General features: G+C 44.8%; 2 protein-coding genes across 5 annotated transcripts in view; one reads left to right on the top strand and one right to left on the bottom strand.

Moving 5' to 3' along the window:
- LOC118378883 (solute carrier organic anion transporter family member 2A1) overlaps nt 1-19867 on the bottom strand; it is a 101757-nt gene that overhangs the window by 21751 nt on the left and 60139 nt on the right. The window contains exons 9-10 of the mRNA XM_052475815.1: nt 7454-7523; nt 6922-7086 (exon numbers count right to left, since the gene is read on the bottom strand). Of these exons, the coding sequence (XP_052331775.1) occupies nt 6922-7086; nt 7454-7523 (235 nt within the window). The remainder of the gene's footprint in view (nt 1-6921; nt 7087-7453; nt 7524-19867) is intronic.
- LOC127910723 (uncharacterized) lies at nt 8095-12026 on the top strand. Of its 4 annotated transcripts, XM_052475616.1 has the most exons (3): nt 8095-9883; nt 10851-11246; nt 11511-12026. In XM_052475616.1, the coding sequence occupies exons 1-3, from the start codon at nt 9196-9198 to the stop codon at nt 11825-11827; spliced, it is 1401 nt and encodes a 466-aa protein (XP_052331576.1). In that variant the 5' UTR covers nt 8095-9195; the 3' UTR covers nt 11828-12026. The 4 variants fall into 4 exon arrangements, with proteins under 4 accessions (XP_052331576.1, XP_052331578.1, XP_052331577.1 ...); XM_052475618.1 differs by lacking the exons at nt 10851-11246; nt 11511-12026 and having other exon boundaries at nt 8095-9619; nt 9840-10574; XM_052475617.1 differs by lacking the exons at nt 10851-11246; nt 11511-12026 and having other exon boundaries at nt 8095-9751; nt 9840-10574.

The following is a 19867-nucleotide window of genomic DNA, read 5'->3' as shown; positions in this document are numbered from 1 at the left end:
AGATATAAGATGCCAGAAGAATAGATAAGACAGAATAGAAGAATAGATAAGACAGAATAGATAAGATGCCAGTAGAATAGATGAGACAGAATAGATAAGATGCCAGTAGAATAAGATGAGACAGAATAGATAAGATGCCAGTAGAACAGATAAGATTCCAGTAGAATAGATAAGTCAGAACAGATAAGATGCCAGTAGAACAGATAAGATGCCAGTAGAATCGATAATATGTCAGTAGAATAGATACGATGCCAGTAGAACAGATAAGATGCTAGTAGAATAGATAAGACAGAACAGATAAGATGCCAGTAGAATAGATAAGACAGAATAGATAAGATGCCAGTAGAACAGATAAGATGCCAGTAGAATAGATAAGATGAAAGTAGTATAGATAAGACAGAATAGATAATATGGCATTAGAATAGATAAGACAGAACAGATAAGATGCCAGTAGAACAGATAAGATGACAGTAGTATAGATGAGACAGAATAGATAAGATGCCAGTAGAATAGATGAGACAGAATAGATAAGATGCCAGTAGAATAGATAAGACAGAACAGATAAGATGCCAGAAGAACAGATAAGATGCCAGTAGAATAGATAAGACAGAATAGATAAGACAGAATAGATAAGATGCCAGTAGAACAGATAAGATTCCAGTAGAATAGATAAGACAGAACAGATAAGATGCCAGAAGAATAGATAAGACAGAATAGATAATATGCCAGTAGAATAGATAAGACAGAATAGATAAGATGCAGGTAGAATAGATAAGACAGAACAGATAAGATGCCAGTAGAACAGATAAGATGCCAGTAGAATAAATAAGACATAACAGATAAGATGCCAGTAGAACAGATAAGATGCCAGTAGAATAGATAAGACAGAACAGATAAGATGCCAGTAGAATAGATAAGACAGAACAGATAAGATGCCAGTAGAATAGATGAGACAGAATAGATAAGATGCCACTAGAATAGATAAGACAGAATAGATAAGATGCCAGTAGAATAGATAAGACATAATAGATAAGATGCCAGTAGAACAGATAAGATGCTAGTAGAATAGATAAGTCAGAACAGATAAGATGCCAGTAGAACAGATATGATGCCAGTAGAATAGATAAGTCAGAACAGATAAGATGCCAGTAGAACAGATAAGATGCCAGTAGAATCGATAATATGTCAGTAGAATAGATAAGATGCCAGTAGAACAGATAAGATGCTAGTAGAATAGATAAGACAGAACAGATAAGATGCCAGTAGAATAGATAAGACAGAATAGATAAGATGCCAGTAGAACAGATAAGATGCCAGTAGAATAGATAAGATGACAGTAGTATAGATAAGACAGAATAGATAATATGGCATTAGAATAGATAAGACAGAACAGATAAGATGCCAGTAGAACAGATAAGATGACAGTAGTATAGATGAGACAGAATAGATAAGATGCCAGTAGAATAGATAAGACAGAACAGATAAGACAGAATAGATAAGATGCCAGTAGAACAGATAATATGCCAGTAGAATAGATAAGACAGAATAGATAAGACAGAATAGATAAGATGCCAGTAGAACAGATAAGATTCCAGTAGAATAGATAAGACAGAACAGATAAGATGCCAGAAGAATAGATAAGACAGAATAGATAATATGCCAGTAGAATAGATGAGACAGAATAGATAAGATGCCAGTAGAATAGATGAGACAGAATAGATAAGATGCCAGTAGAATAGATAAGACAGAACAGATAAGATGCCAGAAGAACAGATAAGATGCCAGTAGAATAGATAAGACAGAATAGATAAGATGCCAGTAGAACAGATAAGATTCCAGTAGAATAGATAAGACAGAACAGATAAGATGCCAGAAGAATAGATAAGACAGAATAGATAATATGCCAGTAGAATAGATAAGACAGAATAGATAAGATGCAGGTAGAATAGATAAGACAGAACAGATAAGATGCCAGAAGAATAGATAAGACAGAATAGATAATATACCAGTAGAATAGATGAGACAGAATAGATAAGATGCCAGTAGAACAGATAAGATGCCAGTAGAATAGATAAGATGACAGTAGTATAGATAAGACAGAATAGATAATATGGCATTAGAATAGATAAGACAGAACAGATAAGATGCCAGTAGAACAGATAAGATGACAGTAGTATAGATAAGACAGAATAGATAATATGGCATTAGAATAGATAAGACAGAACAGATAAGATGCCAGTAGAACAGATAAGATGCCAGTAGAACAGATAAGATGCCAGTAGAATAGATAATATGCAGGTAGAATAGAAAAGGACAGAACAGATAAGATGCCAGTAGAATAGATAAGACAGAACAGATAAGATGCCAGTAGAACAGATAAGATGCCAGTAGAATAGATAAGACAGAATAGATAAGACAGAATAGATAAGATGCCAGTAGAACAGATAAGATTCCAGTAGAATAGATAAGACAGAACAGATAAGATGCCAGAAGAATAGATAAGACAGAATAGATAATATGCCAGTAGAATAGATAAGACAGAATAGATAAGATGCCAGTAGAATAGATGAGACAGAATAGATAATATGCCATTAGAATAGATAAGACAGAATAGATAAGATGCCAGAAGAATAGATAAGACAGAATAGATAAGATGCCAGTAGAATAGATGAGACAGAATAGATAAGATGCCAGTAGAATAGATGAGACAGAATAGATAAGATGCCAGTAGAACAGATAAGATTCCAGTAGAATAGATAAGACAGAACAGTTAAGATGCCAGAAGAATAGATAAGACAGAATAGATAAGATGCCAGTAGAATAGATGAGACAGAATAGATAAGATGCCAGTAGAATAGATAAGACAGAACAGATAAGATGCCAGAAGAACAGATAAGATGCCAGTAGAATAGATAAGACAGAATAGATAAGACAGAATAGATAAGATGCCAGTAGAACAGATAAGATTCCAGTAGAATAGATAAGACAGAACAGATAAGATGCCAGAAGAATAGATAAGACAGAATAGATAATATGCCAGTAGAATAGATAAGACAGAATAGATAAGATGCCAGTAGAATAGATGAGACAGAATAGATAAGATGCCAGTAGAACAGATAAGATTCCAGTAGAATAGATAAGACAGGACAGATAAGATGCCAGAAGAACAGATAAGATGCCAGTAGAATAGATAAGACAGAATAGATAAGATGCCAGTAGAACAGATAAGATTCCAGTAGAATAGATAAGACAGAACAGATAAGATGCCAGAAGAATAGATAAGACATAACAGATAAGATGCCAGTAGAACAGATAAGATGCCAGTAGAACAGATAAGATGCCAGTAGAATAAATAAGACAGAACAGATAAGATGCCAGTAGAATAGATAAGACAGAACAGATAAGATGCCAGTAGAATAGATAAGACAGAATAGATAAGATGCCAGTAGAATAGATAAGACAGAATAGATAAGATGCCAGTAGAATAGATAAGACATAATAGATAAGGTGCCAGTAGAACAGATAAGATGCTAGTAGAATAGATAAGTCAGAACAGATAAGATGCCAGTAGAACAGATAAGATGCCAGTAGAATCGATAATATGTCAGTAGAATAGATAAGATGCCAGTAGAACAGATAAGATGCTAGTAGAATAGATAAGTCAGAACAGATAAGATGCCAGTAGAACAGATAAGATGCCAGTAGAATAGATAAGATGCCAGTAGAATAGATAAGATGTCAGTAGAATAAATAAGATGCCAGTAGAATAGATAAGATGTCAGTAGAATAGATAAGATTCCAGTAGAATAGATAAGATGCCAGTAGAACAGATAAGATGCCAGTAGAACAGATAAGATGCCAGTAGAATAGATAAGATGCCAGTAGAATAGATAAGATGTCAGTAGAATAAATATGATGCCAGTAGAATAGATAAGATTCCAGTAGAATAGATAAGATGCCAGTAGAACAGATAAGATGCCAGTAGAATAGATAAGATGCCAGTAGAATAGATAAGATGCCAGTAGAATAGATAAGATGTCAGTAAAATTGATAAGATGTCAGTAGAATAGATAAGATGCCAGTAGAATAGATAAGATGCCAGTAGAATAGATAAGATGCCAGTAGAACAGATAAGATGCCAGTAGAATAGATAAGATGTCAGCAGAATAGAAAAGGACAGAGCCCTCCAAAAGCATTTTTTTAATAACTTTTTTCTCAGAACTTCTCTTCTGTGAAAATCTGTTATTTTCTAACCGATTCAGTACTGTACATCGGCTGTGGTTCCACCCATATGAACAGTGTGAAAAACAACAGCCTCAGAAGAGCACACACTTTGCATTCTTCGCTTAGGGAGCTGAACATGCCCAGAGTAACAGCTCTTTCACTCAATGTCAGAAATTCATACCAAGAGCATTGACATCTTGACTTGCAAGCTTTTGGGGGGGGGAGTGGGCAGAGCCCCCGGATTCTCATCAGAGGAGTCTGCCACACAGGTCAATGATCATTCCAAACGATTCAGGTCTAATGACAGGTCTCACTCATCCTGGCCAGGCTACCCTTGCCTGGTACCAAACCCAACCTTCTGAACGGATGACACTGACGTGTACCTGTCCAGAAGAGCCTCCCAGTCTTGACACAGACTATTAGCACATAATGATGCTATGCACCACAGCTCTAGCATCGTCCAGTCCCAGCCTGCCGGCCTGGCAGTGATGGTCGCCCAGAAAATATCCATGTATGAAATCTTTGAGAAGGCAAGCAGGAACATACACCTACTGCCATGGCATCCACATCCAAATGTGATTAAGTCAGTTCCTCAAAGACTGAGAACATCCCATTGTTCAAAGACTGAGAACATCCCATTGTTCAAAGACTGAGAACATCCCATTGTTCAAAGACTGAGAACAGCCCATTGTTCAAAGAATGAGAACATCCCATTGTTCAAAGACTGAGAACATCCCATTGTTCAAAGAATGAGAACATCCCATTGTTCAAAGAATGAGAACATCCCATTGTTCAAAGAATGAGAACATCCCATTGTTCAAAGACTGAGAACATCCCATTGTTCAAAGAATGAGAACATCCCATTGTTCAAAGAATGAGAACATCCCATTGTTCAAAGACTTTGTGTGTGAGTCTCCAGTGCGTGTTTTGGGAGTGAGAGGTACCTTTTTCTATTTGAATGGAGGAAATACAGCATGTTCCTAGCGTGTGAAGAACGTGCCTGCTAGCTTCATAAATGCTATCATTTATAGATACGCCATAATTCCTCTGTTCCACATAGTGGATCAACAAGGGGGCAGATACGCCATAATTCCCCTGTGTGTGTATGTCTCTCATTGTTGTAGTGTTGTACTGACCTATGAGGAGGCTGTAGTGTTCTGTACTGACCTATGAGGAGACAGTAGTGTTCTGTACTGACCTATGAGGAGACAGTAGTGTTCTGTACTGACCTATGAGGAGACAGTAGTGTTCTGTACTGACCTATGAGGAGACAGTAGTGTTCTGTACTGACCTATGAGGAGACAGTAGTGTTCTGTACTGACCTATGAGGAGACAGTAGTGTTCTGTACTGACCTATGAGGAGACAGTAGTGTTCTGTACTGACCTATGAGGAGACAGTAGTGTTCTGTACTGACCTATGAGGAGACAGTAGTGTTCTGTACTGACCTATGAGGAGACAGTAGTGTTCTGTACTGACCTATGAGGAGACAGTAGTGTTCTGTACTGACCTATGAGGAGACAGTAGTGTTGTACTGACCTATGAGGAGACAGTAGTGTTCTGTACTGACCTATGAGGAGACAGTAGTGTTCTGTACTGACCTATGAGGAGACAGTAGTGTTCTGTACTGACCTATGAGGAGGCAGTAGTGTTCTGTACTGACCTATGAGGAGACAGTAGTGTTCTGTACTGACCTATGAGAAGACAGTAGTGTTGTACTGACCTATGAGGAGGCTGTAGTGTTCTGTACTGACCTATGAGGAGGCAGTAGTGTTGTACTGACCTATTAGGAGGCTGTAGTGTTCTGTACTAACCTATGAGGAGACAGTAGTGTTCTGTACTGACCTATGAGGAGACAGTAGTGTTCTGTACTGACCTAGGAGGAGACAGTAGTGTTGTACTGACCTATGAGGAGGCTGTAGTGTTCTGTACTGACCTATGAGGAGACAGTAGTGTTGTACTGACCTATGAGGAGACAGTAGTGTTCTGTACTGACCTATGAGGAGACAGTAGTGTTCTGTACTGACCTATGAGGAGACAGTAGTGTTCTGTACTGACCTATGAGGAGACAGTAGTGTTCTGTACTGACCTATGAGGAGACAGTAGTGTTCTGTACTGACCTATGAGGAGGCTGTAGTGTTCTGTACTAACCTATGAGGAGACAGTAGTGTTCTGTACTGACCTATGAGGAGACAGTAGTGTTCTGTACTGACCTAGGAGGAGACAGTAGTGTTGTACTGACCTATGAGGAGGCTGTAGTGTTCTGTACTGACCTATGAGGAGACAGTAGTGTTCTGTACTGACCTATGAGGAGACAGTAGTGTTCTGTACTGAGGAATGAGGAGACAGTAGTGTTCTGTACTGACCTATGAGGAGGCAGTAGTGTTGTACTGACCTATGAGGAGGCTGTAGTGTTCTGTACTGACCTATGAGGAGACAGTAGTGTTCTGTACTGACCTATGAGGAGGCAGTAGTGTTGTACTGACCTATTAGGAGGCTGTAGTGTTCTGTACTGACCTATGAGGAGACAGTAGTGTTCTGTACTGACCTATGAGGAGACAGTAGTGTTCTGTACTGACCTATGAGGAGACAGTAGTGTTCTGTACTGACCTAGGAGGAGACAGTAGTGTTGTACTGACCTATGAGGAGGCTGTAGTGTTCTGTACTGACCTATGAGGAGACAGTAGTGTTGTACTGACCTATGAGGAGGCTGCTGTAAGCGGCAGTCGTGCTGTACTGTCTCTCCAGGAATTTGTTGAGGAAGGTGGCGAGGCCAGCGACGACTGAAGAGAAACAGCACTGAGACAGAACCAACAGCAGAAACAGAGGACTGAGGAGCAGACGGACAAACAGCCTGGGGAACACTGGGGAGAGAGGAACAGAGAGGACACACAGAGAGGAACAGAGAGGACACACAGAGACAGGCAGAAAGACAGACACAAAAAAAGACATAAATTAGTTAACTAAGAGCTACTGTAACCACCAGGCAGATTCTCAGGAAAACACAATAGTGTGTGTGTGTGTGTGTGTGTGTGTGTGTGTGTGTGTGTGTGTGTGTGTGTGTGTGTGTGTGTGTGTGTGTGTGTGTGTGTGTGTGTGTGTGTGTGTGTGTGTGTGTGTGCCAGTGCCAGTGCCAGCCAGCCAGCCAGCCAGCCAGCCAGCCAGCCAGCCAGCCAGCCAGCCAGCCAGCCAGCCAGCCAGCCAGCCAGCCACAGCCAATAGAGGACTTACTCTTAAGGAAATCAAGCAGTGAGATCTCAGGCTTTTCGGAGCCTTCATTCAGAATGTCAGTTCCACTTACCTAGGAAATGATACATTACAGTGTAGAATGACAAATACATTCAGCAGTAGAAACAATAACAAAGCCAACGGCCCCTGTTTCTGTGGCTGGAGAAATGTCACCACTCTTAAATTCATAGACAGACCTATGGATGCAAGGACTGACCATCCATGAGATCAACATGATCGTTTTAACTATGTTATATGAGGCTGTACAGTGTTTGTCTACAAACATTGGCGTAAAAACAAGTAAAAAAGCAAAAGTAAAAAAACGTATATATTTGGGGTACAACAATTGAAGTCAGCGCATGAGGTATTTCTCAGCTATATTATTTTAAGAGTCAATAGGTACATATTATTAAGTTATATAAAGTTAAAACATTTATACAGCAACTGCAGATTTCACCGTTAATGTTGAAGAACAGTACAAAGAATAATTTCAGTTTTTATTTTGGAAAATGTATTTTCAGAAGGTGAGAAGAAAGCAGAGGAGCATCAGTTTTGATTTCATTATTCGTGCAATATTTTTCAATGAGGAGAGATAGAGGGAGAGAGAGACAGACCGAAGAGAGAGAGAGAAGATAATCCCCTTGAGGAATTTCCTTAATATTTTCCAACCCCTGGTTGGAAATGTCTCTTAAACAAGCAGGGAGAAGAAGTTGGCTGCACCATACCAGATGAGAGGCTATGGGAATTTGGAATATGAGATTTGATTTGAAAGAGTTCATCTTTCACCAGCCTGTGTGTGATTCTCAACAGTATATAAACTATATGCTTACTAGAAAACCTGATGTAACTCAGTGAGTTTGTTTGAAACTGACTGCAAGTAATCGGTCTGTGTTATAGGTCTAAGCTTTTTATCCAATTAAAAACAAAACACAACGTTTTAATTGAAAAGTAGGCATTTGTTTGAAGCCGATAAAGAAAGAAATTCACCAGCACCACGATGCCTATTCCACCCATGCTCTACCAAGGTTTACCAGCACCACGATGCCTACTCCACCCATGCTCTACCAAGGTTTACCAGCACCACGATGCCTACTCCACCCATGCTCTACCAAGGTTTACCAGCACCACGATGCCTACTCCACCCATGCTCTACCAAGGTTTACCAGCACCACAATGCCTACTCCACCCATGCTCTACCAAGGTTTACCAGCACCACGATGCCTACTCCACCCATGCTCTACCAAGGTTTACCAGCACCAAAATGCCTACTCCACCCATGGTCTACCAAGGTTTACCAGCACCACAATGCCTATTCCACCCATGCTCTACCAAGGTTTTCCAGCACCACGATGTCTACTCCACCCATGGTCTACCAAGGTTTTACAGCACCACAATGCCTACTCCACCCATGCTCTACCAAGGTTTTACAGCACCACGATGCCTACTCCACCCATGCTCTACCAAGGTTTACCAGCACCACGATGCCTACTCCACCCATGCTCTACCAAGGTTTACTAGCACCAAGATGCCTACTCCACCCATGCTCTACCAAGGTTTTACAGCACCACAATGCCTACTCCACCCATGCTCTACCAAGGTTTACTAGCACCAAGATGCCTACTCCACCCATGCTCTACCAAGGTTTACCAGCACCACGATGCCTACTCCACCCATGCTCTACCAAGGTTTACTAGCACCAAGATGCCTACTCCACCCATGCTCTACCAAGGTTTTACAGCACCACAATGCCTACTCCACCCATGCTCTACCAAGGTTTACTAGCACCAAGATGCCTACTCCACCCATGCTCTACCAAGGTTTTACAGCACCACAATGCCTACTCCACCCATGCTCTACCAAGGTTTTCCAGCACCACAATGCCTACTCCACCCATGCTCTACCAAGGTTTACCAGCACCAAAATGCCTATTCCACCCATGCTCTACCAAGGTTTACCAGCACCACAATGCCTGTTCCACCCATGCTCTACCAAGGTTTTCCAGCACCACGATGTCTACTCCACCCATGGTCTACCAAGGTTTTACAGCACCACAATGCCTACTCCACCCATGCTCTACCAAGGTTTTACAGCACCACGATGCCTACTCCACCCATGCTCTACCAAGGTTTACCAGCACCACGATGCCTACTCCACCCATGCTCTACCAAGGTTTACTAGCACCAAGATGCCTACTCCACCCATGCTCTACCAAGGTTTTACAGCACCACAATGCCTACTCCACCCATGCTCTACCAAGGTTTACCAGCACCACGATGCCTACTCCACCCATGCTCTACCAAGGTTTACTAGCACCAAGATGCCTACTCCACCCATGCTCTACCAAGGTTTTACAGCACCACAATGCCTACTCCACCCATGCTCTACCAAGGTTTACCAGCACCACGATGCCTACTCCACCCATGCTCTACCAAGGTTTACCAGCACCACAATGCCTATTCCACCCATGCTCTACCAAGGTTTACCAGTACCACAATGCCTGTTCCACCCATGCTCTACCAAGGTTTACCAGCACCAAAATGCCTATTCCACCCATGCTCTACCAAGGTTTACCAGCACCACAATGCCTGTTCCACCCATGCTCTACCAAGGTTTTCCAGCACCACGATGTCTACTCCACCCATGGTCTACCAAGGTTTTACAGCACCACAATGCCTACTCCACCCATGCTCTACCAAGGTTTTACAGCACCACGATGCCTACTCCACCCATGCTCTACCAAGGTTTACCAGCACCACGATGCCTACTCCACCCATGCTCTACCAAGGTTTACTAGCACCAAGATGCCTACTCCACCCATGCTCTACCAAGGTTTTACAGCACCACAATGCCTACTCCACCCATGCTCTACCAAGGTTTACCAGCACCACGATGCCTACTCCACCCATGCTCTACCAAGGTTTACTAGCACCAAGATGCCTACTCCACCCATGCTCTACCAAGGTTTTACAGCACCACAATGCCTACTCCACCCATGCTCTACCAAGGTTTACTAGCACCAAGATGCCTACTCCACCCATGCTCTACCAAGGTTTTACAGCACCACAATGCCTACTCCACCCATGCTCTACCAAGGTTTTCCAGCACCACAATGCCTACTCCACCCATGCTCTACCAAGGTTTACCAGCACCAAATGCCTATTCCACCCATGCTCTACCAAGGTTTACCAGCACCACAATGCCTGTTCCACCCATGCTCTACCAAGGTTTTCCAGCACCACGATGTCTACTCCACCCATGGTCTACCAAGGTTTTACAGCACCACAATGCCTACTCCACCCATGCTCTACCAAGGTTTTACAGCACCACGATGCCTACTCCACCCATGCTCTACCAAGGTTTACCAGCACCACGATGCCTACTCCACCCATGCTCTACCAAGGTTTACTAGCACCAAGATGCCTACTCCACCCATGCTCTACCAAGGTTTTACAGCACCACAATGCCTACTCCACCCATGCTCTACCAAGGTTTACCAGCACCACGATGCCTACTCCACCCATGCTCTACCAAGGTTTACTAGCACCAAGATGCCTACTCCACCCATGCTCTACCAAGGTTTTACAGCACCACAATGCCTACTCCACCCATGCTCTACCAAGGTTTACTAGCACCAAGATGCCTACTCCACCCATGCTCTACCAAGGTTTTACAGCACCACAATGCCTACTCCACCCATGCTCTACCAAGGTTTTACAGCACCACAATGCCTACTCCACCCATGCTCTACCAAGGTTTTACAGCACCACAATGCCTACTCCACCCATGCTCTACCAAGGTTTTACAGCACCACAATGCCTACTCCACCCATGCTCTACCAAGGTTTTACAGCACCACAATGCCTACTCCACCCATGCTCTACCAAGGTTTACTAGCACCAAGATGCCTACTCCACCCATGCTCTACCAAGGTTTTCCAGCACCACAATGCCTACTCCACCCATGCTCTACCAAGGTTTTACAGCACCACAATGCCTACTCCACCCATGCTCTACCAAGGTTTACTAGCACCAAGATGCCTACTCCACCCATGCTCTACCAAGGTTTTCCAGCACCACGATGCCTACTCCACCCATGCTCTACCAAGGTTTTACAGCACCACAATGCCTACTCCACCCATGCTCTACCAAGGTTTTACAGCACCACAATGCCTACTCCACCCATGCTCTACCAAGGTTTTCCAGCACCACAATGCCTACTCCACCCATGCTCTACCAAGGTTTTACAGCACCACAATGCCTACTCCACCCATGCTCTACCAAGGTTTTACAGCACCACAATGCCTACTCCACCCATGCTCTACCAAGGTTTACCAGCACCACGATGCCTACTCCACCCATGCTCTACCAAGGTTTACTAGCACCAAGATGCCTACTCCACCCATGCTCTACCAAGGTTTTACAGCACCACAATGCCTACTCCACCCATGCTCTACCAAGGTTTTCCAGCACCACAATGCCTACTCCACCCATGCTCTACCAAGGTTTTACAGCACCACAATGCCTACTCCACCCATGCTCTACCAAGGTTTTACAGCACCACGATGCCTACTCCACCCATGCTCTACCAAGGTTTTACAGCACCACAATGTGCCTACTCCACCCATGCTCTACCAAGGTTTACTAGCACCAAGATGCCTACTCCACCCATGCTCTACCAAGGTTTTACAGCACCACAATGCCTACTCCACCCATGCTCTACCAAGGTTTTACAGCACCACAATGCCTACTCCACCCATGCTCTACCAAGGTTTACTAGCACCAAGATGCCTACTCCACCCATGCTCTACCAAGGTTTTCCAGCACCACGATGCCTACTCCACCCATGCTCTACCAAGGTTTTACAGCACCACAATGCCTACTCCACCCATGCTCTACCAAGGTTTTACAGCACCACAATGCCTACTCCACCCATGCTCTACCAAGGTTTTCCAGCACCACGATGCCTACTCCACCCATGCTCTACCAAGGTTTTACTGCACCACAATGCCTACTCCACCCATGCTCTACCAAGGTTTTACAGCACCACAATGCCTACTCCACCCATGCTCTACCAAGGTTTACCAGCACCACGATGCCTACTCCACCCATGCTCTACCAAGGTTTACTAGCACCAAGATGCCTACTCCACCCATGCTCCCCTACAAGGTTTTACAGCACCACAATGCCTACTCCACCCATGCTCTACCAAGGTTTACCAGCACCAAGATGCCTACTCCACCCATGCTCTACCAAGGTTTACTAGCACCAAGATGCCTACTCCACCCATGCTCTACCAAGGTTTTACAGCACCACAATGCCTACTCCACCCATGCTCTACCAAGGTTTACTAGCACCAAGATGCCTACTCCACCCATGCTCTACCAAGGTTTTACAGCACCACAATGCCTACTCCACCCATGCTCTACCAAGGTTTACTAGCACCACAATGCCTACTCCACCCATGCTCTACCAAGGTTTTACAGCACCACAATGCCTACTCCACCCATGCTCTACCAAGGTTTACTAGCACCAAGATGCCTACTCCACCCATGCTCTACCAAGGTTTTCCAGCACCACGATGCCTACTCCACCCATGCTCTACCAAGGTTTTACAGCACCACAATGCCTACTCCACCCATGCTCTACCAAGGTTTTACAGCACCACAATGCCTACTCCACCCATGCTCTACCAAGGTTTTCCAGCACCACAATGCCTACTCCACCCATGCTCTACCAAGGTTTTCCAGCACCACAATGCCTACTCCACCCATGCTCTACCAAGGTTTTACAGCACCACAATGCCTACTCCACCCATGCTCTACCAAGGTCTTACAGCACCACAATGCCTACTCCACCCATGCTCTACCAAGGTTTTCCAGCACACACATTTGACCTACTACAGTGGCTATGTTGGTCTATTACTTTAAACTGTGTGTATGCAGGTTGCTTTAAGGTTAAAACTTTCTCAAACACCGGAAGGTGATTTATGCAACATAAATTACACAACACACTACAGAGAATGTTTCCCGTGGGACAACGGTGGTCTCCTCTGATATCAGCGGATTAGCTGGATGTTCCAGAGGGGACCAGAAGATAAACTAGTGTATTGAGATGGGTCCTGTGGGACAACGGTGGTCTCCTCTGATATCAGCGGATTAGCTGGATGTTCCAGAGGGGACCGGAAGATAAACTAGTGTATTGAGATGGGTCCTGTGGGACAACGGTGGTCTCCTCTGATATCAGCGGATTAGCTGGATGTTCCAGAGGGGACCGGAAGATAAACTAGTGTATTGAGATGGGTCCTGTGGGACAACGGTGGTCTCCTCTGATATCGCACAGCGGATGGATGTTCCAGAGGGGACCAGAAGATAAACTAGTGTATTGAGATGGGTCCTGTGGGACAACGGTGGTCTCCTCTGATATCGCACAGCGGATGGATGTTGCAGAGGGGACCGGAAGATAAACTAGTGTATTGAGATGGGTCCTGTGGGACAACGGTGGTCTCCTCTGATATCAGCGGATGGATGTTCCAGAGGGGACCAGAAGATAAACTAGTGTATTGAGATGGGTCCTGTGGGACAACGGTGGTCTCCTCTGATATCGCACAGCGGATGGATGTTGCAGAGGGGACCAGAAGATAAACTAGTGTATTGAGATGGGTCCTGTGGGACAACGGTGGTCTCCTCTGATATCGCACAGCGGATGGATGTTCCAGAGGGGACCGGAAGATAAACTAGTGTATTGAGATGGGTCCTGTGGGACAACGGTGGTCTCCTCTGATATCGCACAGCGGATGGATGTTCCAGAGGGGACCAGAAGATAAACTAGTGTATTGAGATGGGTCCTGTGGGACAACGGTGGTCTCCTCTGATATCAGCGGATTAGCTGGATGTTCCAGAGGGGACCGGAAGATAAACTAGTGTATTGAGATGGGTCCTGTGGGACAACGGTGGTCTCCTCTGATATCGCACAGCGGATGGATGTTCCAGAGGGGACCAGAAGATAAACTAGTGTATTGAGATGGGTCCTGTGGGACAACGGTGGTCTCCTCTGATATCGCACAGCGGATGGATGTTCCAGAGGGGACCAGAAGATAAACTAGTGTATTGAGATGGGTCCTGTGGGACAACGGTGGTCTCCTCTGATATCAGCGGATTAGCTGGATGTTCCAGAGGGGACCAGAAGATAAACTAGTGTATTGAGATGGGTCCTGTGGGACAACGGTGGTCTCCTCTGATATCGCACAGCGGATGGATGTTGCAGAGGGGACCAGAAGATAAACTAGTGTATTGAGATGGGTCCTGTGGGACAACGGTGGTCTCCTCTGATATCAGCGGATTAGCTGGATGTTCCAGAGGGGACCGGAAGATAAACTAGTGTATTGAGATGGGTCCTGTGGGACAACGGTGGTCTCCTCTGATATCAGCGGATTAGCTGGATGTTCCAGAGGGGACCGGAAGATAAACTAGTGTATTGAGATGGGTCCTGTGGGACAACGGTGGTCTCCTCTGATATCAGCGGATTAGCTGGATGTTCCAGAGGGGACCAGAAGAAAAACTAGTGTATTGAGATGGGTCCTGTGGGACAACGGTGGTCTCCTCTGATATCGCACAGCGGATGGATGTTCCAGAGGGGACCGGAAGATAAACTAGTGTATTGAGATGGGTCCTGTGGGACAACGGTGGTCTCCTCTGATATCGCACAGCGGATGGATGTTGCAGAGGGGACCAGAAGATAAACTAGTGTATTGAGATGGGTCCTGTGGGACAACGGTGGTCTCCTCTGATATCAGCGGATTAGCTGGATGTTCCAGAGGGGACCGGAAGATAAACTAGTGTATTGAGATGGGTCCTGTGGGACAACGGTGGTCTCCTCTGATATCGCACAGCGGATGGATGTTCCAGAGGGGACCAGAAGATAAACTAGTGTATTGAGATGGGTCCTGTGGGACAACGGTGGTCTCCTCTGATATCGCACAGCGGATGGATGTTCCAGAGGGGACCGGAAGATAAACAAGTGTATTGAGATCCTGCGCTCCGTCAATCAGCTGGTGTACACATTTCAGGGAACACAATCCACCACCTTGCCATTAAGCAAGTGTGTCCCAGTGATGTCACCGTAGGGGTGGAGTTCAACTGAAGGAGAGCATCCAGTCTCCTCCAATTAGTAGCAAGATAGAGAAGGGTGTGGCCTGCATCTGCAGGAACCGCTTTTATACTTCTATCGGTCCATTTCTAGGACTCTGGTACACAGCAGCAGCGATAGGTAACTAACTAACTAGGACTCTGGTACACAGGCAGTAGGGATAGGTAACTAACTAACTAGGACTCTGGTACACAGGCAGCAGGGATAGGTAACTAACTAACTAGGACTCTGGTACACAGGCAGTAGGGATAGGTAACTAACTAACTAGGACTCTGGTACACAGCAGCAGGGATAGGTAACTAACTAACTAGGACTCTGGTACACAGCAGCAGGGATAGGTAACTAACTAACTAGGACTCTGGTACACAGGCAGTAGGGATAGGTAACTAACTAACTAGGACTCTGGTACACAGCAGCAGGGATAGGTAACTAACTAACTAGGACTCTGGTACACAGGCAGTAGGGATAGGTAACTAACTAACTAGGACTCTGGTACACAGCAGCAGGGATAGGTAACTAACTAACTAGGACTCTGGTACACAGGCAGTAGGGATAGGTAACTAACTAACTAGGACTCTGGTACACAGCAGGGATAGGTAACTAACTAACTAGGACTCTGGTACACAGGCAGTAGGGATAGGTAACTAACTAACTAGGACTCTGGTACACAGGCAGTAGGGATAGGTAACTAACTAACTAGGACTCTGGTACACAGGCAGTAGGGATAGGTAACTAACTAACTAGGACTCTGGTACACAGCAGCAGGGATAGGTAACTAACTAACTAGGACTCTGGTACACAGACAGCAGGGATAGGTAACTAACTAACTAGGACTCTGGTACACAGGCAGCAGGGATAGGTAACTAACTAACTAGGACTCTGGTACACAGGCAGTAGGGATAGGTAACTAACTAACTAGGACTCTGGTACACAGCAGCAGGGATAGGTAACTAACTAACTAGGACTCTGGTACACAGGCAGTAGGGATAGGTAACTAACTAACTAGGACTCTGGTACACAGCAGCAGGGATAGGTAACTAACTAACTAGGACTCTGGTACACAGCAGGGATAGGTAACACTAGGGGATAGGTAACTAACTAACTAGGACTCTGGTACACAGCAGCAGGGATAGGTAACTAACTAACTAGGACTCTGGTACACAGGCAGTAGGGATAGGTAACTAACTAACTAGGACTCTGGTACACAGCAGCAGGGATAGGTAACTAACTAACTAGGACTCTGGTACACAGGCAGTAGGGATAGGTAACTAACTAACTAGGACTCTGGTACACAGCAGGGATAGGTAACTAACTAACTAGGACTCTGGTACACAGCAGCAGGGATAGGTAACTAACTAACTAGGACTCTGGTACACAGGCAGTAGGGATAGGTAACTAACTAACTAGGACTCTGGTACACAGCAGCAGGGATAGGTAACTAACTAACTAGGACTCAGTAGGGATGGTACTAACTAACTAGGAGTACACACAGCAGGGATAGGTAACTAACTAACAGTACACAGGCAGTAGATAGGTAACTAACTAACTAGGACTCTGGTACACAGCAGCAGGGATAGGTAACTAACTAACTAGGACTCTGGTACACAGCAGCAGGGATAGGTAACTAACTAACTAGGACTCTGGTACACAGGCAGTAGGGATAGGTAACTAACTAACTAGGACTCTGGTACACAGCAGCAGGGATAGGTAACTAACTAACTAGGACTCTGGTACACAGGCAGTAGGGATAGGTAACTAACTAACTAGGACTCTGGTACACAGCAGCAGGGATAGGTAACTAACTAACTAGGACTCTGGTACACACAGCTACACAGCAGTAGGGATAGGTAACTAACTAACTAGGACTCTGGTACACAGGCAGTAGGGATAGGTAACTAACTAACTAGGACTCTGGTACACAGCAGTAGGGATAGGTAACTAACTAACTAGGACTCTGGTACACAGGCAGCAGGGATAGGTAACTAACTAACTAGGACTCTGGTACACAGTACACAGCAGGGATAGGTAACTAACTAACTAGGACTCTGGTACACAGGCAGTAGGGATAGGTAACTAACTAACTAGGACTCTGGTACACAGCAGTAGGGATAGGTAACTAACTAACTAGGACTCTGGTACAGTCAGCAGGGATAGGTAACTAACTAACTAGGACTCTGGTACACAGGCAGTAGGGGGACTACTCTGGTAAGCTAACTAACTAGGACTCTGGTACACAGGCAGTAGGGATAGGTAACTAACTAACTAGGACTCTGGTACACAGGCAGTAGGGATAGGTAACTAACTAACTAGGACTCTGGTACACAGCAGCAGGGATAGGTAACTAACTAACTAGGACTCTGGTACACAGGCAGTAGGGATAGGTAACTAACTAACTAGGACTCTGGTACACAGCAGCAGGGATAGGTAACTAACTAACTAGGACTCTGTACACAGGCAGTAGGGATAGGTAACTAACTAACTAGGACTCTGGTACACAGCAGCAGGGATAGGTAACTAACTAACTAGGACTCTGGTACACAGGCAGTAGGTAGGGATAGGTAACTAACTAACTAGGACTCTGGTACACAGCAGCAGGGATAGGTAACTAACTAACTAGGACTCTGGTACACAGCAGCAGGGATAGGTAACTAACTAGGACTCTGGTACACAGGCAGCAGGGATAGGTAACTAACTAACTAGGACTCTAGTACACAGGCAGCAAGGATAGGTAACTAACTAACTAGGACTCTGGTACACAGGCAGTAGGGATAGGTAACTAACTAACTAGGACTCTGGTACACAGCAGGGATAGGTAACTAACTAACTAGGACTCTGGTACACAGGCAGCAGGGATAGGTAACTAACTAACTAGGACTCTGGTACACAGGCAGCAGGGATAGGTAACTAACTAACTAGGACTCTGGTACACAGGCAGTAGGGATAGGTAACTAACTAACTAGGACTCTGGTACACAGGCAGCAGGGATAGGTAACTAACTAACTAGGACTCTGGTACACAGCAGCAGGGATAGGTAACTAACTAACTAGGACTCTGGTACACAGGCAGCAGGGATAGGTAACTAACTAACTAGGACTCTGGTACACAGGCAGCAGGGATAGGTAACTAACTAACTAGGACTCTGGTACACAGGCAGCAGGGATAGGTAACTAACTAACTAGGACTCTGGTACACAGGCAGTAGGGATAGGTAACTAACTAACTAGGACTCTGGTACACAGGCAGCAGGGATAGGTAACTAACTAACTAGGACTCTGGTACACAGGCAGTAACTAACTAACTAGGGATAGGTAACTAACTAACTAGGACTCTGGTACACAGGCAGTAGGGATAGGTAACTAACTAACTAGGACTCTGGTACACAGGCAGTAGGGATAGGTAACTAACTAACTAGGACTCTGGTACACAGCAGTAGGGATAGGTAACTAACTAACTAGGACTCTGGTACACAGGCAGTAGGGATAGGTAACTAACTAACTAGGACTCTGGTACACAGCAGCAGGGATAGGTAACTAACTAACTAGGACTCTGGTACACAGCAGCAGGGATAGGTAACTAACTAACTAGGACTCTGGTACACAGGCAGTAGGGATAGGTAACTAACTAACTAGGACTCTGGTACACAGGCAGTAGGGATAGGTAACTAACTAACTAGGACTCTGGTACACAGGCAGCTAGGATAGGTAACTAACTAACTAGGACTCTGGTACACAGGCAGTAGGGATAGGTAACTAACTAACTAGGACTCTGGTACACAGGCAGCAGGGATAGGTAACTAACTAACTAGGACTCTGGTACACAGGCAGTAGGGATAGGTAACTAACTAACTAGGACTCTAGTACACAGGCAGCAAGGATAGGTAACTAACTAACTAGGACTCTGGTACACAGGCAGCTAGGATAGGTAACTAACTAACTAGGACTCTGGATAACGTAATGTTGGCTAGGTAACTGGCAATAGCACCAAAGGGACCATTCTCTAGCTTGTCTTTGTCTTTAGGTTTGTTTAGGTTTGTTCTCTGATTACACGCAAGTGTCAAGGCCAATAGTTTACACAGATGACTTCAGCCATGTGAAAAACCTTCCATAGCAAAATATAGCTGGCTTCGTTTGCGTGTAGCTTGCCTCTTATCCGACTGGTGTTAGCTAGCTACTAGCGCTGTTGCTAGGCAACCTAAGTGCCTTGACCCTGTTTGAGAGGGTGAGATTTTGGCGGAAAATGTGTTAGCATTGTCAGAAATGCTACAAAAAAAGGTAG

Source organism: Oncorhynchus keta, chromosome 22 (assembly GCF_023373465.1).
Source record: "Oncorhynchus keta strain PuntledgeMale-10-30-2019 chromosome 22, Oket_V2, whole genome shotgun sequence".
NCBI classification, from domain to species: Eukaryota; Metazoa; Chordata; class Actinopteri; order Salmoniformes; family Salmonidae; genus Oncorhynchus; species Oncorhynchus keta.
The sequence above is the reverse complement of the archived record's forward strand: the minus strand, read 5'-3'. Positions and strand labels throughout refer to the sequence as shown.